Genomic DNA, 23,085 nt, shown 5'->3' with positions numbered 1-23,085 from the left:
AAGTGGTTAAACCAATCCGCTATACTTGGGATTCTGGTGGGCCAAGTTTACGTGCAGGTTCTATTGTATTTTATACCGACGGGTCAAAGATGGGCGACAATACCGGAGCTGGAGTTTTCGGCCCTGGTATCAGCAAGGTAATCGCTATGGGGCGCAGCCCCACTGTGTTCCAAGCTGAAATACAAGCCATCATTGACTGTACAAATGTTTGTCTCAAAAGAAACTATAGGTTTGCAAAGATCTGTATTTTCTCGGACAGTCAAGCAGCTTTGAATGCTCTAAAGGCATTCACATGTAGATCAAAGTTAGTGTGGGAATGCATTCTTTCTCTGAAGCAATTGGCCAGTAGGAACGAAGTTACATTGTACTGGGTGCCCGGCCATTGCGGAATTGAGGGGAATGAAATCGCCGACAATCTAGCAAGACAGGGTGCAGTTTTGAGCTTTGTCGGCCCTGAACCGTTTTGTGGTGTTCCTGAGTGCACTCTCAGGATGAAACTGAAAAATTGGGAAATGTCCATGGTAGAATCCAATTGGAACGCCACGGATACATCCAAGCAAGCGAAAAGATTCATAAAACCCAGTCTAGCTAAAGCCCGGGCTATACTGAATCTTAATAAAGGAAATCTTAGGGTAATAACTGGCCTGATGACCGGTCACTGCCCAAGTAGGTATCATCTTAAAAATATAGGAAAAATACAATCCTCTGAGTGTCGTTTTTGTCAAGCTGAAAACGAAACTGCTGAGCATTTACTCTGCAACTGCGGAGCATTGCTTAATCAAAGAATGTTAACATTTGGAAAAGGGTTATTAGAGCCCTTGGAAATTTGGCAAGGTAGTCCTAATAGGGTAATAGACTTTATAAAACGAGTTGTGCCCAGTTGGGACAGTGTGACACATCAACCAATGTCTATCACATCTCAATTGTGAAAGGATATTTGATGAGCACCAAATAAAATATGGGTCATACCACAATATTGCTAAATACTGGAAGCAGTGGTGGAAAGGCTCTACAGATGAGGAAAAAAAAAGAACACTATCGCTGAGAAGCAGGCTCTGTCCCAGTGAGGACGTAATGACAAGAAGAAGAAGAAGAATGCGTAACCAATTGGCTACAAAGGTGGCTAGAGTCGGTTAAGCCCAAATCAATCGTAGAGGGGTTCCAAGAAGAGGAAAAGCACGTAGGGCTATCAGGGTATTGAATTGAGAAATATCCTGAAGAGCACTCATCAAATAAAATTCTGCCGTTGGAATTACTTTGAGAATTATTCCATGACCGATGTTTGGCATTGAAGTCATTCGCAAGTCAGTTTGGAGCAAATTAACTTGCTTCCCAGAGCATTGGGAAGTGCAATAAGCAGCTATGGAAGTATATTTACCAAGCTGTGTTTCAACAGAAACACATAAAGTTTCCAAAACTTTAGTTTCAAATGACGAAAAAAGTTGATGTTTTATACGCCTATGAATGATGATTGCAACTCCCCCACATACCTCATCAAGTCGATCATTACGATAAACAAAAAAAAAAATAAGATCTCTTTTGAGTTTGGATCCAGGTTTCAAATAAGTATCAGTAATAACTGTTGTATGTATGTTATTAGCTGTTAGAAAACTAAACAGTTCGTCCTCTTTACAATTCAAAGAACGAGCATTCCAATTGAAAATATTTATATTATTATTTGGATTCATTAGAAAAACGTAATCCAATAACAATTTGATTTTGATTAGTGAATTTTACATCAACTTGGACTACTTCAGTCATAGTGGTGGTTTGAACATTGCATCAATCATTTGATTTGAAGAGACGGAGTGGAAGTTTCCTGAGGCAACTTGTTTTTTTTTCTTTTTTTGGAACAATCAGACCGGTTACTCGTAGTATGAAAAAGGGTAAATTACCTAGCACAATATCGGTAAAGGATTTTCTTTGGGTAGATCCATTCGAAATTCAAAGATCCGAACGGCTACCCGACGGAACAAAATTAATTTGTGTATGAGCATGATTATAATCTTCCTGATGGGTATGATTCTTAATCAAGCGATCGTTAACTGAAAAATGAGCATTGTTCGATACTCTACTAGGGACATTCCTGAAACGACCGTTATCGTAACGGACATTACCGTTCATCTGCCTGGCACGAGTCTCGACGACTCGCTTACGCGAAGGGCAATCCCAAAAGTTAGGTTCATGAGGGCCCTTGCAATTTGCGCATTCAAACTCTTTGGTATCTTCTTTCACTGGATAGACGTCCTACGCAAATCATGCATACTTTAGCATACATTAGGCAATGTTTTGTTCCATGACCCTACTTTTGGCACCGACGGCACTGAGTGGGGTTCTGGAAATGTTCCCATGTCACACGGACATCGAACATAAGTCTAGTTTTATCAAAAGCTTCAATATTATTTAGATCTTTCTTGTTAAAGTGAACTTAATAATATCCTTGAGAAAGCCCTTTCCGAAGAATGCCAGATTTGGTTTTCCTTTTCATAATGATTATTTGGACTGGGGAAAATCCAAGTAAATCATTTATTTCATTTTTGATCTCTTCATGTGACTTATAGTCACTTGACAGATTATTCAAGACGACTTTGAATAAACGTTCAGTTTTGTCGTCATAAGTAAAAAGTTGGTGCTTCTTCTTTCAAGATGTTTGGGAAAAAGTTTGTGATCTTTAAGAGTTTCCGGCAAAACACGACAGTCTCATTTCTTTGCGATTTGGAATGGAGTTCAAGATCTTTTGCCTAAAGCCCCCAAATTCGGAACAACTGACCACGATATGCGAAACTCTTTGCTTCGGCACTTGAATCAAAGAGCCTGATCATATCAATGGAATTATCAACATTACCCGGATCATCCGGAGAAACGGCCTTTCTTCCATTCTTGCCACGTTTAGTGGCAGTTTTAAACCCCACTTTCTTTGAAGGAAGTTGTAAATTCAGAGATTCACCGTTCTTTTTGTTTGTAGTTGCAATCATGTTTAGTGAATGAACGAAAGAAGAGATTTTTTCCCAAAACGGTGTCCAAGAAAAATTACCATTTATAGCTGTAGGATCGCAAAGGGATCAATAGTAGAAAATATAGTACTGAAAAGTACTTTTTTAGTAGCACTGACTGACTGACGTTTTTAATTTTAGCACTGAAAATTACTGCTTTTGTTGCACTGAAAAGCACTGTTTTATTGCTTCAAGTAGTTTGGAAAAAAAAAACTTTCAAGAGCAAAGAGAATTCAAGTACGCACAGCACGAAGGTACGATGCGCACTCCCTGGAGTATAAATGATTTCAATGAATGGTAATCGTATAATGCAGTAGTTTGAATAGGATCACTAAATTAGAATACAAAAAAAATCTGATCGTAATAAAAACTTTGCCACTGTTTGGCAGTTCATGCAACCTACAACACTGCAACATACAGCGATCAAATATGTAAAATCATCGCTCCCTGGAAAATATAATTCCAAGCCCCGGAGTGTGTTTATCATAGCGTTAATAAATTAAAATGCAAACATTGTTCTATCACCCTTTGTATTACATATGTTCAGAAGCTATGATTTGATTAGCTACAAACTGGATTAGCAATCAATGACTTTTATTATGCTCTTAATTTTGCTACAAAGTCGCAAAAATTTTCTCGATCATCAAAGAAAACATGAAGTCTTATAAGGCAATCATTAACCAGTTCTGCAGAACAATCGAGTTTGCGATAATTACGGCTTGTTGTTAATATAAATACCAACAACGAAAGTTTGAAATAAATCTCTCCAAGAAGGAGATAATGTGACTATTTCAAGCACACACGCAAGCACGAAAGATTCCGGCAAACCGCCAACAATAAATTCCTGCAAACCTCCGTTCCATGCTTTAGCTCGTAATGCTGTGTGGGTACCGGACCAGATCAACGATCCAACTATAATAAAGGTATCTGGCCAAACAGCAGCAGAGCCAGGCCATGCACAAACCCACGAACGTATGAAAAAAGTAATGCAATTCGATTACAGAAACATGCATTTCCCTTCGTCGCGAGCGATGGATGCCTTTACAACTACAATCAATTGTGCAAACTCTTGTGTGGTGCCACAAAACGGCAATCCCCTCAAGAATTACGACAGCCCGTGACTAATTTTTCCTCGAACGTATTTATCCGTGACACACAAACTCTCTCTCTATCTCTCTCTTTCTATTCCTCTAATTCCTCTGTGGATAACTTTGCACTGATGGGACAATGATCTGGCGAAAGGCTGCTGCACCCAAGCTTCTGTCCGTTTTAGCTAGAGAAAGGACAACGCCAGCCGCTCAATGAATGTGTTGTTCTGGCGCAAGGACAAGCGTTATGACCGTGGTTCAGCGAAAGTGGACACAAAACCGGCTTGCAACCACAGGGCTGGTAGCACATTTGCATTATTAAAATAATTTAATAATAAAATATTAAAACAATAAAATAAAAAAGGAAGTAATTCTGTAAAACGAGTTCAAATTTTAAGTTAAAGTCGCCATTATTTAAAACTCCAATTGAGTTTGTACCATAGTTAAGTTTGGAATTGATTTACCTTCAGATGTGTGTGTCCTAAAAAGATTATGTGTAAATATTCTCAAATGCTTCGGTGTTAGCCTTTTCGTCCCCTTTCTGGATTTTTCGCCCACCTAATTCTGTTTTACAAATTTTCGCCCCATTGAGCGTGAAAATCGCCCTCAGGGGGGCGAATTCGCTCACTTTGGGAATCACTGATTTACACCGTCTTCAGCCAAAGGCTGCACAGACTGAACAATCTCGAACATCAGTGATGAATTTTTCGTTTGACGAAAAGTTTCCACCGACTGGAGCGGAAATCGAACCCACGCTATGTGGCACAATACGCCCAAACGATTGATGCCGCTAACCGCACGGCCACGAAGCCCACCATTAAGATTGAGACGTCGCACGGCATTTTCTGGACATAAAACGTAAATGTACTTAAAAAAAAGGCTTTCATGGAACCTGTGCCAGGAGCCCTGGAATGGCCACATCTGTTCGTACCATTTTTTTTTCTTTTTTTACTGTCATGTTCTCCCAAATCCATGAAGATTGAGACGTCGCACGGTATGTTTTGGACATAAAACGGAAATGTCCCCAAAGAGGCCCTGGCGGAACCGACTACGGTGTTTCCAAAATTTGTCACCAGTACAACCCGGAATATTTCCTGTATGGTTCCGCATTCAGCATTGTCCATTTGGGATAAATAACTAGTACCTTTTTAAAGTCAACTGAAGGTGGTTACAAAAAAAAAATCGAATGGCATTTATTTTATTGGCAAAAAGGCAGCTATTTGAAAATACCGTGTCGGAGTTCGGTAACGTAAAGGTTAACATTGACGTTTGAGGGATCGCAGCAAGCCGCACACGAGGGCGGCCTCGTTTTGAATTTTCTGTCACGTTTATCACGATTCCGCGTTATTTGCAATTCAGCTGATGAAAAATATAATCGGCTGATAGTGCTATACCACTTGCAAATGTTTAGTAAAGTAATAAACATGTTTTACGAAGAATTCAAAAACGGCTTGTGGCGTTATGCGTGATAGATTTTTACGTGATTCCGCTGGTGGTTGGGCCAGTGTTACGACACCCAGATAGTTTTTTTTTTCGTTTGTGCTTTCTTGGCTTTGTTGGTTCCACTTTCCAACAAAACGATTGGAACTCCTTGTGGAGATGGCTTCTTTTTCCAGCGTTAAGATAAACGAACGGATTTGGTGAGACTGTTCCGATTAAACTGCCCATTTTCAATGCAAACTCGGCTGTTTCTGTATCATATGGAAGGGTAAATTTATCTTCTCGTTTCAGAGAGCGAGTAATGGCGCTTAATACAAAGCTCATTAGCTATAATACAAGGTGGAAATACCTGTGCTTCATCCCTGGAAGACAAACGCGCATGGAGTGACATTAACTTTCTTAGCTGCGTCACTCCCAACATTGATATGCACAGCCAATTCAGATTACCGACTCCAGTAAAATTTTACTGGATTTTGGAACTACGGATTTTTCGGTAATTTTTACGATTACCGAAAAAACCCAGTAAACAAAAACATGTTTTGATTGATGGAAATTACTGACTTAGTCAGTAAAATTGTAGAGTATTTGGCTCCTCTGAATTATTGTTTTTTTCAAAAATAAATATAAATACTCTATCGACATGGAAATGTCCCTTATTAAGCATTTTTCGTGAGAATAAACATCTATAGTATGCTCATATTTCAATGGAAGTAATCGAAAAATGTGTGACAAAATCATTATTATTTGGTTGGTTTACATACAAGAGGCAAACTCAATTATACAGATGAATTTACCTCTTGTATGGAAAACAACCGAATTTACCAACGTAAGCAGTTAAATCGTGCTGAGCCTTTTTGATTGCTATAATAGTTGAGTTTGTCACTAAATTTCGATTACTTACCACGAGAAAACGCAGAATAGGTGCAGGAAAAGTTTCGATTCTACATCAGGAGATTCTCATTTGACACATTCCCGCATGCGCATCAGTTTGTCTTGATTTGATTTTGACGACAAGTCAGTAAAAAACGTCAACTACTGAATAGCCGGTAATTGTTTTACTGACATTTCGGCATGTTCAGTAATGTTGCAAAATTGGGTCTGACAGCTACCGTAGTTCAGTAAAAAGTAAAAATTATGACTGAACCTCAGAAGTTTGCAATCCAAAAGCTGAAAGTTCGGTATTTTTTATGATTTACAATTCGTACCCAGTATAAACAATTATCGAACAAGCAAATCGTGATTGAGTGTGTAAACATTAGATTCACGCTTACACCCATTCATAAAAAAATACATTTTTTTTCTCCTACATCCATAAAGTAAACTGGCGCAAAAGTTCGAATCATAGTGATTCGCAAGAGACTTTCACTCCAAATATTATAAAAATCGACGAGAAAATTGTCGAACTTTTTTTTTCTATCTTTATTAACGAGATTTTTAGCCCTGGGCTAGTTCATCTCGGGACCAACGGCTTTACTTCCCTTCCGAAGGAAGTCGTCACTATAATTTAGTGACAATCTCGGGGATGGGATTCGATCCCAGGTAAATTGTCGAACTTTCATTGTATGGAACAAAAGAAAATCAAAATCGATTGTTTCTAGGCCTACCATATGGATGCTTTGAGATTTATTAGTTTTTTGCATACAGTGCTGGACTTAAATTATCAAAAAAGTTACCAAATAGTTTGATAAGCTTAGACTGACTACACATATCAATGGTTGCTATTTCGTGATTAACCGAAGTCAGTGAAGATGCACAAATAATCAACTAGAACTTCGGCTGGCATTGGCCATAACCTTCTTCAGTGTGCATAATGCATAACGGCGCCGGCCACATCCTTGCAGTCAGGTGGGGTTGGGAGAAGGATTGTTAATGTGTAATCTTTGCTATTTGGAGACCGTGTTTACCTCTGCATCTCCACAAAGGTTACTGGGAGGGATGTTTGTTAATGGGGACGGTCCACAGTATTTCGATCGGCTAAAATCGTGAACTTAATTCTGTAGCACCTTTAAACGTGATTTTTTTCAGAATGGTGTCTTCTGACGAATTTTTTTTTTTAAATATAGCGCGTATATTGACGGTAAATGTTAGTTCGCAACTTTACCACGGGCGGCGCTGCGAACATTTTTTTTGGAAATGACGATCTTTAAATATATACTTAGTTATATGATGGGTAGAGGGCTATGTGACTCCAAACTTCTTCTTTTTCTTCTTCTTGACACATTCTTCATCTTTATACACACACTCAACTTTTATGAAGAAAGTTCTCAATTAGTCTTTACAAAACGCCTCGCCATACAACTATTTTTCGCTTGCAGTTTTAGCTATTTTTCGTACATAGACACTATAGCAAGTGCAAGCTATGCAAATTTGGTGAAATATTCTGTTGAGAAAAGACTAAATAATTGAATCACTATTCTGTGAGTCAAATCAGTGTTTTAACGTTAACGCAATTCTCACGGTTGCAAAACTCATTTACAAAATGATCGGGTATTGCAGCTCTTGTCTGATTTTTGGATTTGAATTTGATACATCACTTAATTTGAATACAATCACTAAATCACTTAATACATTTGATACATCACGGTGCTACTCACCGCATCGTGCTTGCACGTGTCATAGTGTATATCTCAAATAAACACTAGCCTGCTAGTTCATATTTTTGGTCTTTTAGTGCTATTATTCGACCAATTAAGCGTGTCAGCTGTATAATGCTAGCACGCAGAGCAAATTAAAGTGCTATTTGGTTACTTGGGATGTACGAAAAAACGCAAAAATCTCAAGTGAAAAATAGTTGTAGGGCGAGTCATTTCGTAAAATGTCATTTCTCGAGATTTAGAACTTTCTTCAAAAATGTATTTGGTTATGCGTAATGATGAAGAATGTGTCAAAAAGCCACATAGCCCTCTACCCATCATATAACTAAGTACTACAGGGTAATAAGAGTCATTGATGAAACTTCCTCTACGTAAAAGGGATACTCGTGGATACTTATGACACTATCGACATTTACAACTACTAATGATGTATTTTGAATTCTACTAGGTTTCATCTGCCACCCGAATAAATACACGGACTCCAAAAATGGCTGATTTTTGCACTGAAATGGTTATAACTGTTTTTCCTTGATCTTCAGAAACCTAGTGTCTTCTAGAGAATGATTCATTTTGACTGTTTACATAATTTTGTAGAACATTGTTGCTACCGGAAATTTCGTATTTTCAAAATATACGAGAAAAATTAGTTTTAGGGGGTCGTTCATAAAATACTCCCGTATTTTGGAAATGCGGCTGAATACACACTAGGTGTCTTTGGCAAAGTTGTTTGTATTTAAATTATCTATAACTTTGCCGAAGACATTATATTTAAAGATCGTCATTTCAAAAAAAAAAAAAAATTTCGCAGCGCCGCCCGTGGCAAAGTTGCGAACATTTACCGTCAATATATGCGCTATATTTTTAGAAAATTTACGTCTGAAGACACCATTCCGAAAAAATCACGTTTAAAGGTGCTACAGAATTAAGTTCACGATTTCGTCCGATCGAAATACTGTGCGGTCGTTGGGTCACAGAATTAACTTTGATAAGCGAATAGACCATGATAAATAATTATTTGTGAGATATAAACATGCCTTTAAATATAATATTTTTGATTGATATGAAAAAAATTTCCAGTAGAAGAAAATAAAGTCGACAATTGAAGTGACGAACCCTTCAAAATTTGCGGCACAAATAGCTAAACGCACCATTCCTAAAGCTGTCAGGACGGAAACATGTGTTATCATATTTTACTTATATGAAAAGAAAAAACCTCGATTGGCTGGACCATCACAGAACAGTCTAATGCCGACACATACAGTGGCAAACCATTGAAAGTTCGTTGAATACAGTAAAACTTTTGCATATCTAAACTATCTAAACTTATAGTGTCGAATCATTCTAAGTATTTCTTTAATAACAAAAACAAAGATAAAAGGAAAGGAGTGTTTAAATAAAATATGTAAAACATATAAAGTTTATGAATAAGAGTTTGTTTGTTGAAAAATCATATTGACGTATCTCCGCTGAACGATTAAATGGGGAGTCATACAAATTTTACAGATTTGAAATAGAAGCATGAAACGGGCTCACCAATTGGTCCTTCATCCTTGACTGAGCAGCCACAATCCATTTTTAGCTGTACTCAACGCAACAATCCGGCGACGCTACGAAAAAAAAACCCATGCTTGCTCGGGCTTTTCAAACCGCACTGCCCGGCAAAGGCGAAAACCGAGAAAAAAAAAACAAAACCGGAGACGCAAAGAAAAAAAAACTCATGCTTGCACGGGCTTTTCAAACCGCACTCTATCAAAAAAGTGACCAAATAGTATCTAAAAAGTGACTTTAAAACTGAAAACAGTGATCTTAAAATTTACCGTAAAATGAAATTACGTTCGTTAAAGCCGTGAATAGTAACCAATCATATTATGTAAAACTTAGTATTCATCTAAATACGATATATACAGGTCGGACTGGATTATCCGGAGTATCGATTTTCTTTCACTCCGGATAATCAAATCCTCCGGATAATCGAATCACTAAAAGAAAAATTAAAATCTGCGATAAAAAAAAAACTTAAATATTATCTTTTATTGTTGTTGTTTTTTTATATTTTTTTTACTATTATTCCAAACATTACATTCATTTCTTATATCTAGGTGTTCTGTGTTATTAGACAACACTATCGTCCTAATTTGGTAAAACAAATCTAAGATTTTATTAACATTTTGTTAACAACATATTACATTTCATTTGCCGTAGGGTTTTGTTCTACTTCGTCGTAAGCGCTATTATTCGTCGTCTTCTTCTTCTTCTTTGTGGCATTACGTCCCCACTGGGACAGAGCCTGCTTCTCAGCTTAGTGTTCTTATGAGCACTTCCACAGTTATTAACTGAGAGCTTACTATGCCAATGACCATTTTTGCATGTGTATATCGTGTGGCAAGTACGAAGATACTCTATGCCCTGGGAAGTCGAGAAAATTTCCAATCCGAAAAGATCCTCGACCGGTGGGATTCGAACCCACGACCCTCAGCTTGGTCATGCTGAATAGCTGCGCGTTTGCCGCTACGGCTATCTGGGCCCCATCTGGGTCGTATCAAACTTTAAATGGGTCGTATCAAACTTTAAATGTTCCACTACGGCGGATATTCAAACTTCCCTACAACATAGATTCATTATCCAAGTGTAATTTTGTGAAAGCTGTTATGGTTTGTACACTTGTACACCAAAAATGCAATAAAACTACTGTATTTCGGTAAACAACTTGAGTTCAATTATTCACTTTGCACTTTTTCACCGAAATCGCATGGACGAACACGATTTGAGAGTAATGCTTAGCGATCGACTGAGTTACACCACTTTCCAACACAAGTTTCTTCCCGCCCCCGTGGGTGACTTACTTTGCCGGGCAATTATTTTCACTATGGAATACCTTCGTACTTCTTCACTGAATTTCATTCTAATCACACGCCGTAAAACTTCAATAAATCACCAAATTTTACGAAATTTCCTCAACCGCCGCGTATAATTGAGAATGTAAACAAAGTTCAATCCGTCGTACTGACAAAAAAAGCTTGTGCGCATCAATGTATGCGCGACGCTCGACGTGTTCCTTTGATTGTGTTGTTTTCGCTGTACTGTGAGCAAATGCCATAAATCTCGCATAATCTGGGATAAAGCCCCAAAAGCCATTGGTAACCACATGTGTAGCTAGTTTTTACAGAGCAAACGAATGGATTTACACGTTATTCAACAATGCTACGATGAAGAGAAGATCTTCCTCTATCTCCCTCTATATGTTTGGGCTGAATTTTGATGACGAACAATTAATTTTAAAGGAAATTAGTATACTCCATCATGCTGAAGGAATGGAGGGAGATGCCCGTAGATCTTTATATTCTAGTAAAACATTTTATTATAGCGTTGATATGTTGTGTTTTAACCACTCAATACATCACAGTGAGCCGTAAGTTGTGAGACGAATCTGGAAACTGATTGCGACGGAGTTGAAAACGATACGACGGATTGAGAATACGGTAAGATGCATTTTCTTTGCATTATTTCCAAAAAGAGATCAAGATTTATCAAAATGTTATTATACAATGCTAAAGCCGTTTTGAGAAAGAATTGTTTGGCATCGGTTTGTATCAGCATCATTCACTGCAATACTGGAAAAACGGCAGTTCTCACTGATCAAAGCTTAATACGATGGATACTAGCACATCACCCTAGCAGTTCAGATTTTTTTACAGGTGAGTTGATTTCACCTGCTTATAAGAGAAAAATATACTTAACCTAACTTAACCTAAATATACAACGCATTAATCGTGGCAATAGAAGATTGTAACGATTTTTGTTTGAAATTATTAATTATTTTATTTTACATTCGTTCCAATGTTTCAACATTGGATATTCTATGCAACTCATTGCTACTACGTCAGGGAGGAAGCTTCAGAATCATTTTCAAAATTTTATTTTGAATTCTCTGCAGAGCTTTCTATAGTTCATATTGGCACAGCATACAACATGGCTGGCCTGAAAATTTGTTTGAATATCAAAAGCTTGTTCTTAAGACAAAGTTTTGATTTTCTATTAATAAGGGGATAGAGACATTTTACATATTTGTTACACTTGGCTTAAATGCCCTCAATGTGATTTTTAAAAGTTAAATTCTCATCTAGCATGAGCCCTAGATACTTATCTGACCAATTTATTGGAAACCCTCTCATCGTGACAACATGTCTACTTAAAGGTTTCAAATAAAGAGCTTTTGGTTTATGTGGAAATATCATTAGTTGAGTTTTGGAAACATTAGGAGAAATCTTCTATTTTTGCAAGTGTGAAGAAAAAATATCCAAACTTTTTTGCGATCGACTACAGATGACACGCAGGCTTCGTCCTTTGGCGGAGAGGTCTGTGTCATCTGCAAACAAGGATTTTTGACATCCCTGAGGTAACTCAGGTAAGTCAGATGTGAAAATATTGTATAATATTGGTCCCAAAATGCTGCCTTGAGGAACACCAGCTCTTACAGGAAGTCTTTCAGACCTGGAGTTCTGATAATTAACCTGAAGTGTACGATTTGACAGATAACTTTGAAATATTCTGTATGTTGGAAAATAAAAGTTAATAATTTTACGATCAAACCTTCATGCCAAACACTGTCGAATGCTTTTTCTTTGTCTAGAAGAGCAAGACCAGTAGAATAGCTTTCAGATTTGTTGGGATGGGACGAATCAAATTTGTTACACGTTAAATTTGATGAGTGGTCGAATGTTCATGGCGGAATCCAAACTGCTCATTGGCAGCAAAAATTGAATTTTCGTTGAAGTGGACCATCATTCTGTCCCAAATGACCTTTTCAAAAAGTTTACTGATGAAGGAAAGCAAACTGATTGGACGATAGCTAGGATTTGTGTCTGGTTTTTAAAATTTGTGCAACCTTAGCATCTTTCCATTTGTCAGGAAAATTAAACTGAAACATTTGTTAAATATATCAACTAAGAATGGTAAGCTACTTTCTGGAAGTTGTTTTGATGAAGATGTAGAAAATTCCATCATCGCCAGGAGCTTTCATATTTTTGAATTTTTTAATAATAGTCCTTACTTCTTCCAAATCAGTCTCCCAGGAATTTTCGACAACGTTCTCTTGATTGAAAATGTATTCGAAGTCCTGAGTAACTTGATTTACTATTGGACTAGTAAGTTCAACAAAAACTGAAATTTTGGAACAATAACTCAATTGTTTCAATACGGGTATCTTCGGTGATCTTTCCTATGTTATTTCGGTTCTCAAGAAGAATCAAAGTTGTCATTCATCTATAATTGATCTACAAGAGACACATATATTCAAAATCATGAAGATTGAGCTAGAGCAATTTGTGGCCGAAATGCAGGAGCAATTCCTAGAACAAAATATCTGGAAGAACTTCAGGTATCAGGTATCAGAAGGCCGGCTCCAAAGGCACGTTCCCCACCAGTTGGGAGATTTGTGCCATCGCCATATTTGAGCCTATTTCATCATCTACCCGATGGGAGAGGAAAGGGAAGGGAAAGATGGGAGGAAATAGGAGTGGGGTCCCTTGAAGAGGGAAGATCGCATAAGCGAAATGAGAGCATGTAGCTCCATACCACAATGGGTTCGAACAGCGCCCTAAAAAGGGCACTGCAAAACGCATGAGCGTAAAGAGAGCCTATAGCTCATTACCACAGCGGGTTAAGAATAACAGGATGTCCTGAAGATTCAGGCTTCTGTATTCAGTTTCACTTAATAAGTGTTTACCAAGTAATTGGAATCGCATTTGCGCAAAAACTGGACAGTTACATATCAGGTGATACGAAGTTCTATAATCGGAGTCACAACTATCACACACAAATGAGTCAGCACGCTGAATATTTGCCATGTGATAGTTGAGTCGGCAGTGGCCTGTCAACGCTCTGACCAAGAGACTGCAATTCTGCTTTGACAGATTTGTTAAATACTTCGCCACCTTTGGAGATGGCTCAGTAATATACAATTTTGTTTGACGACACGACTCCAAACTATTCCAATATTGCTTGTGCTGAGTTGCCGCCCAAGAGTTTATCTGAAGCTTAACCCAGCACTTCGAAATTGGAATAGCCGGCTCAGGGCCAATGAAGCCATGCGATGCTCCATCGCGAGCTAGCTCATCAGCCAATTCATTTCCAGCGATGGAAGAATGGCCAGGTACCCATACAAGGTTTACAGAGTTGACTGAATTCAGTTCCTCAATTTGAGTTCGACATGCGATAACAAGCTTCGACCTTGAGTTGGCCGAAGCGAGAGCTTTTATAGCAGCTTGACTATCTGAACAGAAGTATATGACTTTACCCATTACGCGCTGTTGAAGTGCTGATTGCACTCCACACATAAGAGCAAATATTTCCGCCTGAAAAACGGTGCAGTTTCTACCAAGTGAGTAAAACTGATTCAGCCTTAGCTCACGAGAATATACTCCTGCACCAGCTCTACCTTCAAGAAGGGAGCCATCAGTGTAACATACTATATTGTTTGATATACTTCTTTCCAAATAGCCAGACGTCCACTCTTCCCGTGAAGGGAATTGTGTGGTAAATGTCCTGTAAGGAAAGTTACAAGCAATTGTGAGATCACTTGGAGCAAGGACAATTTTGTCCCAATTCACCAAAAGTGGAAACAACGAAGTGTGTGTAGATCTACGATTCACTGGATTTTTCTCCAGTAGATCCAGTACCCATAAACGGTAAGAGCAAGAAAGTGCTTCTTGTTTAAGATATATGTGTAGTGGCGCAACGTCGAAAAGGGCCTCGAGCGCTGCTGTGGGAGTTGTAGAGAACGCACCAGACATCGCCATCAAGCACATCCTTTGGAGATGGCCCAATTTTGATTGGATTGTTCTCACTTCGCCCTTTTGCCACCACACAAGACATCCATATGCCAATATTGGTCGAACAACTGTTGTGTAAATCCATTTGATATATTTGGGTTTGAGGCCCCAAGTTTTACCAAAGGTTCGCCGGCATTGACCAAAGGCCATGCAAGCTTTTTTGACTCTGAAATCAATGTGAGGTGTCCATGAAAGTTTGGAATCTAGGATGACTCCGACATACTTCACTTGATCAGTCACATTAATCTCAGTGCCAAAAAGACGTAAAGGTCGAATTCCATTGCGGTTTCGTCTCTCCGTAAAAAGAACAATAGATGTTTTATTCGGGTTACCGAAAGGCCATTTGGCGACACCAACTCTCGACTACCTGAAGAGCACTTTGCATTAGGTCGAATAGGGTGCTTATGCACATACCAACTATCAGAGCTAGATAGTCGTCGGCAAATCCATAAGTTGGAAAACCGCAATTATTGAGTTGCCTCAATAGCGTATCTGCTACGAGATTCCACAAAAGTGGTGACAAGACTCCCCCTTGGGGGCATCCGCAAACACTCAATTTTCGAATCGCTGCTTGACGCAATGTCGAGAAGAGATGTCGGTTTTTGAGCATTTGATGAATCCAATTGGTAATCATTGTAGGTAGCCCATGGTTTTGTGCGGCTTCCAATATGGCATCGAAAGACACGTTATGAAAGGCACCCTCAATATCCAAGAAAACACCCAAGCACGATTGCTTCTGAGCGAATGCTTTCTCGATATCGTATACAACTTTGTGTAAAAGAGTCACAGTGGACTTTCCAGATTGGTAAGCATGTTGATTCACATGAAGAGGCATGTTTGCCAAATAAACATCACGGATGTGATGATCGATAATGCGTTCCAGACATTTCAGAAGAAAAGAGGTCAGACTGATTGGTCTAAAACTCTTCGTTTCCTCATACGACGCACGTCCTCCTTTTGGGATAAACTTTACAGTAATATCACGCCAGGATTTGGGAATGTACCCGGTAGCAAAACTGCTTACAAGTAGCTTTTTCAAAACATGTTTGATAGACTCAAATCCCTTTTGGAGCAGAACAGGATAAATCCCATCCGCTCCTGGAGATTTGAAAGGAGCAAAACTATTAAGTGCCCATTGAATCGATTCAGTAGTTACGATACTGCGAGCCGAGGCCAGAGACTCGTAACTACATGAAAAGACATTTGGTTCATCCGTAGATGCTATGTCCACACATCCGGGGAAGTGTGTATTGAATAAACATTCTAGAACTTCTTCATCGGAAGAAGTAAAGTCACCATTAGGTAAGCGAATTTCGTTCACTTGGAAATCCTTAGATTTTGCAAGAATTTTGTTCAACCGACTGACTTCACTCAAACTGGAAACATTTGTACAAAGGTTTTTCCAGCCGGATCGTTCAGCAGAACGAAGAGCCTTCTTGTAAGCCTTGCGAGCTGACTTGAACGACTCTGATCCAGCTGAACGGCGTCTGTTCCAACTCCTTCTACATTGTTTCCTGAGTCTAGTCAGATCGGAATTCCACCATGGGGTCCCTCTTGTAGTCTTTACAGACCGCAGAGGACATGCTTCTTCAAAAGCTTCCATAATGTGGGATGTTGTAGTATCGACGGCATCATCCAGATCACTTGGATTTTCAATGGACGGAGAATATCCATGAAATTTGGTCGCAACCAATTCAATGTAGAGTTCCCAGTTTGTTGACCGGGGATTCCTAAAACGCAAAGTCTGCGCAGTTACATTTGAATGTTCAAAGAAGATGTAGCGATGATCAGATAATGATTCCTCATCTGATACATGCCAATTCGTCAACTCGTGACTGATTCTATTCGAGCAGAGCGTTATGTCTAACACTTCTTCTCTATTAGAAACCATGAAGGTTGGGCGATTGCCTATGTTAAGTAATCCAAGGTCTGTACTACTTAAGTATTCCATCAGACTGGAGCCTCTCAAATTGATATCCGAGCTGCCCCAGATGATGTGATGAGCATTGGCATCACTGCCCACAATCAGCGGAAGGCCTTTTGTTACGCAGTGTACGACAACTCGTTTGAAGTCATCCGTTGGGGATGGTTCATCATGTGGTAAATATACCGAACAATAGACGTATTTCCTGTTTAGGTCACCAACAGAAACATCGATTGTGACAGCACATACATCTCTGGTAGTTAACTCAGAAATGAGTGTAGCAACGATTGCTTTATTAACGAGCACGCATGCGCGGGGCATGGAGCGCGAGTTTGCCATTTCAAGCTTGCTAAAAGTAGCAAAAACTGGGTCCACTAGGTTACCTAGATAGAAGTTCCCTCTACGAAAGTAGGGTTCTTGAACTAGCGCCACTTGGAGTGCACCATTTTGCATGAGTCTGCAAAGATTGATCGTTGCTGTTCTTTTATGCTGAAGATTGATCTGAGCTAACCTAACCGTAGCCACTACCCAAACTAGGCAGGATTAAGCTTTTTGCAATCTCAGCACGAAAAAGACCAGCAACGAAAAAACCAGATCGGTATCTATTTAAAGTCGCCAAAGGCGAAAGAGCACAGAATACACTGTGTAAAACGCATAATGCGAATCCATATAGGTGATAATTTAAATTAAATGTCAACATATTCATAATCCCACCCTTATTAAGCCTCAAGATAGAGACTGAAGAAGGGCAGCCGATTATCTCGGAGAAACACAAGGTCACCTGCACCATTGCTCCGGGTAGCACAGGAAGGACTCAATACTGTGGAGGGCGACCTGGTACCCCTCCACAGGCTCCGTTTGCGGTTAGGTTTTATTTAGACCCCCCTAACCATTCATTCTTAGGCACGGTACGCATCACACCATAAATTAGGGGTCACCTGTGAGGTGGACTTTTACCACCGGAACAAGTAGTCCGTAGTGTTAATTCTTAGCCAGTTGAAACAACCGCTACCGACACTACGCGGCTATCTAGGCTGCTCGGGAAAAGGAGGTTAATATTGATGATTAACTCCTGACGTGCCCAAGCTTTTCAGCCATACAACTTGATAAGAAATCCCCGATTGGACTTATTGAGGATTCGAGGAAAAGCTTTGAATTAAACCCTGAAAATTTTTTGGATTGAAGTGCCTTTTAAGTCGCTAAAAAGTGACTCGCGACCAGCCCTGCAATCATAATTCAAGCTATCTGTGCGTGGGGGCGGCGAACGGATTGCATGGGAAGCCAAAAGGCAATCCAACGAGGAGGAGAATGAATAGGAATATCGCTCACCTGGAAAACCAAAGCCCATCCATGGCGAGACTCGATCTCGTTGTATTCCGCCTCGATGCTGTTCGATCCGCTGCTGCTACTGCTGTTACTGCTGGTGGTGCTGCTGCTGTTTGTGGTGGCCGTATTGTTGGAACTCATTTTGAAGCACAGATCCCTGAATCTTGAATCCAGGAGCAATCAGAATTCGATTGGTGGCGTAGCACCGCTTCTTGGATGTTCAGCACGGAGAAAAAATCAGAGCAAAATAATACCTAAAGCAACACCCTCTTCTTCAATAACACACGCACACTTTATTTTACGCTTCTTTCCAGCCTCCGACCGAAGAAAGATTCTTCCTTCACTTCCACACACTTTTGTTACCGATTCTCTTTTCTTCCACTCCCGTCGATTTCTTCCGAAAAAAAAACCCTCTGCTTCTTATTCCTTTTGCTTCTCCCCGCAACTTCAAATAATGTAGGAAAGCTCTTTACTGCACACTTTTCGCCGTGAAAATTCCGCACTTAACCTATCTGGTCACCACTCGGCACAATTCCCAATCCGCGAAACAATCTCAAAACTGCTTGGATCCGTTCGTTCCGGAACAGATCATGGTTCCAGTTTTTCACAAACATCCGACGAAAATGACGACGGACCGCGGCGACGACGACGATGATGGCTGATGTTGCAAAGAAAAAACTGCTCGCTTCGATTCCATTCGGATTTTTAACTACGCGACTTTTCGTTCGACGGTGCACACATACAGACGAACACACACACTCTCGCACGAGCAAAGCATTTTGACAGTTTGCAGGATGGCAACACTGGCGTTGACAGTTGTGTCATCATCATCATTTTCGTTCTTCTTTATCGACGATAGTACACGCTGAGATAGCTCTAGACAAAATAGAACAAAATAATTATTGTTTAAGGCCCAAGTATTGTACGATTTCCAGATTGGACTCGACTGTTCAGGGCGTGAACCATTTGGAGTTTTCGTTTAACTTTTGGTTAAAACACAGACAAACAGACGTCACACTCTCAATGCTGTCCCTCGACCAACTTTTAAACGTTCGATTCGAATATATGGTAGGTGGTCAATCGACCACCCGCAGCGCTCGCGTTATTTTTGTTCGTGTTTGACGTTTACACACTACCGCCATCTGTTGGTCCATCGGCCACCTACAGTGTTTTTAGCATTGGGCGTACATGTTTTCGCGACTATGATTTTAATCGCGATTTGTTCTAAGTGTTACGTCTGTTTCTCTGTGGTTAAAATTTGACAGTTCGGTAGTTATTTCCCCTCCGGTTGAAAATAACCCTGCTGTTGAGCATGGTTGATTTTGACACTTCGATAGTTATTTCATTTTCTACACAGTAGGCGGCCAGAAGTGAGACAGGAAAAATATTTTGTTTTTGTATTTATAAGTTTCGTGAATATCAGAACGATGGAAGGCAAGCATCAGAAAGCGAAAAAAAGTATTATTAAAATTATTGTTGTCTAGGTATGCTTTTATAACTAATTTTACTCTTACAGTGAGTGACATCGAAGTTTCGTACTTGATCAGTGTCCGCATAAAACACAGCCATTTGTTCACGAGCAAAAATTACGATAAAAAGGAGGCCTGGCGGTAAGTGTTCATATGGTAGCGTTAACACATTTTACCTAATATTATTAACTTTCAGCACCATACAAGAAACATCAGTACTCCAAAACTATTCCATAGAGCAAATCTCGCGTAACATTACTAAAGGACCTATCTAACATTGAGAGGCTCTCTTTGTTTACTTTCTCTTTCATTAATAACTGAGTCACATTAATCTCATCTATTGCGTTTTTTGTATGAAACGCTAGTCAAGGAAATTGACTTTCGATCTATAGTGAAAAACTTCCCAAAATCTTTAGTGTTCCACTGTTATAATCGAAAGAGAACGAGAGAGGAGAGAATCTCTCATTTGTACATAGGTCCTTTAGTAATGTTACGCGAGAAATTAAGTCCAAATGGAACAACCTGGCCAAAAAGTACAAGGTAATCTGAATTTCATGGCTGGTGTATAAGTCAGAATTAATTATTACCTTTTATTCTTGAAACTTATCGCACCCCCAACAGGAGGCTCAACAGAGAACGGTGAGCTGAGAGCGGATCAGTGGGTACATTTTAATAAAATGCATCAGTTCATGTCCACTCAGCATACATGCTATCCTCCGTTGGTTGTCAACAGTAACGGCGATGTAATCAGAAACTCACAGAGAAAACCGAAGCCGGAAGTAAGTGACGGAATCGACAATTTAAGTGATTGCATTGGTTTTGAACCAGAGCCGGAAGTCGATGGCCTGAACGGAAACGCGCAGGAGACAGCTGGCAATGATGAAAACTTCAACATAAGTGAGTACATTATGTTTGATCCGGAAATATCGTCTTCCGATGAGCCGGTACCAATGGCAACGTCTTCGCCTGTAGCTGGTCCTTCAGGATACCAACGAACCCGTGACAGCCCTGGTACAGAAGAGCCGGAAAATATGATGCAGTCGCAGAAAAAACGAAAGAAGCGTTACTTCCAACAGGACATGTTTGAGTTTTTCCGCAGAGAGTCGAAACGAAAGCGGAAAGAAACCAAAAATTGTCTTATGTTGCTAAAGTCGATAGCAGAATCACAGAACAACTCCGTTCCTCCATTCGACAACTCCAGTTCCTCGGGATCGGAATAAGTCTTTAAAATTCGAACTTTTAAACTGTTTTTTTAAATGAATTATTGGAAATAAACGAATCGAACTGTATACTTTTTATTTCTTTATTATCAACTAAAAAGTCCGCTTACATCAATATCAATTATTCATAGAGTTGTACAATACTATGTTTTCCAGTTTGTTTAAAAGATCTAAACGAAAAGCTATTCCTTCACCTGTGTCGGAAACGGGTTGAACGTCCGCTTCATTCCGAATGTTTTGTGTTTGTTCTTCTACGTCCAGATCAGCTTCCATTATGTCATTCATATCCACACAGATATTATGTAGAACGCAACATGCAACGATTGTTCTTATGCTATTTTCTATTTTCAGTTCTAATTCTTTATTAAAAATACTTCTCCATCTGTTTTTCATCTGTTCAAAAACACATTCGACAATATTGCGCGCTTTACTGTGGAGATTATTAAATCGCTTTTTCATCGCAGGAAGTCTTTGTCCACCTGTTTTTTTGAATGGAGTTAATAAAGCAATTGGGCTCAAGCTGCATGGATAAACGCTGTCCCCTAGCAGGTAGTATCCAGGAGGAGGATACAATCTCTTATAGTATAACGAACTGTTATACAGTACTTGTGTATCATGTACACTACCTGGGTAACCTACGCAAATATCTAGAAATTTGTAATTACTGTCACAAACTGCCTGACACTGGATCGAATAGGTCAATTTGCGATTGATGTACTGGTCATGTAAAGCAGTCGGACACTGAATACGAATGTGTGAACCATCAATCGCCCCTACAGCTTTGTCGAAGATCGGTGTTCTGGTTCGATTACAAAATTTATAGGCAATGTTTGCTAATTCCTCTTCTCGCGGATATTTGATGATTTGTTTCATCAAAATCTTGATTACGAAATTCAACATGTTGTCACAGATCCTCTTCGTTGTGTTTCTAGGAACATTAAACACTGCGCCAACCACCCGACGACTGGTTCCAGTAGCCAACCAGAAAAGGAAAACAGCTACATCTATTTCCGTTTCCCATCCAGATCGCTTTTCCGGAACTAGCTGGCAAATTCTTTGAAAAACGGCTGCTGATACTCTGAGGTGCTCTTTTATCGCGACAGGGTTAAAGTTCAAAATCTCCGTCATTACTCTGGATCCAGGACATTTTACAGCATATTTTACTCCCTGAAAACAAAACCATATCAACAAATCTCGCATACTCTGAGATAACGCCATAAAAGCCATTGGTAGCCACGTGTGTAGCTCGTTGTTTCTGAGCAAATGAAAGAATAAGCATCCAAACCAACATCACGGGCAGGTAGATAATGATCCATTCTTCCACATAGTGTTGTTAAATAACATGAAAATCCATTAAAATGCTCAGAAACAACGAGCTACACACATGGTTACCAATGGCTTTTAGGGCGAGATCAGAAGTTATGCGAGAAATCAATCAATAAAATTTCATTTTAAAACAAATCAATTAAACTTACGGTTCTGGGAGATGGCATCATGCAATGTAAAAACATTTCCGCTGAGTTATCTTTTGGCTTAAAGAAATACAAAAACATCACGAAAATCAACAAAATTACTTCGTAGGAAATCATTTTGCTTTTTTTGAAAGTTTTCTCAATTTTGATTTTTCTGGATTGAACTTTATTTGTCGAGTAACATTCAAAAAGGACTTATCTATATTCATTCCTACAGGGTAAATATTTTGAGTTTAACGAAATTTATATTAATTAATTTAGGCAAATCAATTAAATTAATAATTTTTTGAAGCATACTTTATCTAATGAAGTGTTGATTTGTGTTCAAAAACTACTATAAGTTATACATGGACTAAAAAAAAATAGTGCAAAACGTTCATAAGTGCTTTTGAAATGCTATGGGAGACTTTAGAAATGACTCACTTCAAATAACCACCCATCTGTCAAACTTCCAAATGGGTCGAACCCGAAGTTATTTTTCTACCGTTTGAGGGGAAATAACTACCGAACTGTCAAATTTTAACCAAAAGTTAAACGAAGACCCCAAATGGTTCACGCCCTGAATTGGCTTTGAAGAAGATAAAATGATTATTGAAGCTGCTATTACAAAGGAGGAGCTGCTCGCGTCCTCGAAGAATGGAAAAAAAAAATCCAACCTTACTTGAATTATGACGTTGCGTTTGAATTGTGCGCATAAATATTATCTGCGCGTTACCACCGCCGCTGGAT

General features: G+C 39.2%; 1 protein-coding gene across 3 annotated transcripts in view; it reads right to left on the bottom strand.

Annotated features, from left to right (window-relative positions):
• Positions 1-18,930, bottom strand: part of LOC5572983 (tyrosine-protein phosphatase non-receptor type 61F) — a 59,710-nt gene extending 40,780 nt beyond the window's left edge. For 2 of the 3 annotated variants that reach the window (XR_002500239.1, XM_021843594.1), the window contains exon 1: positions 18,199-18,929. Coding sequence is in view for 2 of the 3 variants with exons in the window: in XM_021843594.1 (XP_021699286.1) it covers positions 18,199-18,336 (138 nt within the window). In the remaining variant the exon portion in view is untranslated. Of the gene's footprint in view, positions 1-18,198 lie in introns of all 3 variants that reach the window. The other variant, XM_001654257.2, reaches the window with a different exon arrangement.
• Between the last annotated feature and the right edge of the window lie 4,155 nt (positions 18,931-23,085).

Source organism: Aedes aegypti, chromosome 2 (assembly GCF_002204515.2).
Source record: "Aedes aegypti strain LVP_AGWG chromosome 2, AaegL5.0 Primary Assembly, whole genome shotgun sequence".
NCBI classification, from domain to species: Eukaryota; Metazoa; Arthropoda; class Insecta; order Diptera; family Culicidae; genus Aedes; species Aedes aegypti.
This window is presented reverse-complemented; position numbering and strand designations above follow the sequence as displayed.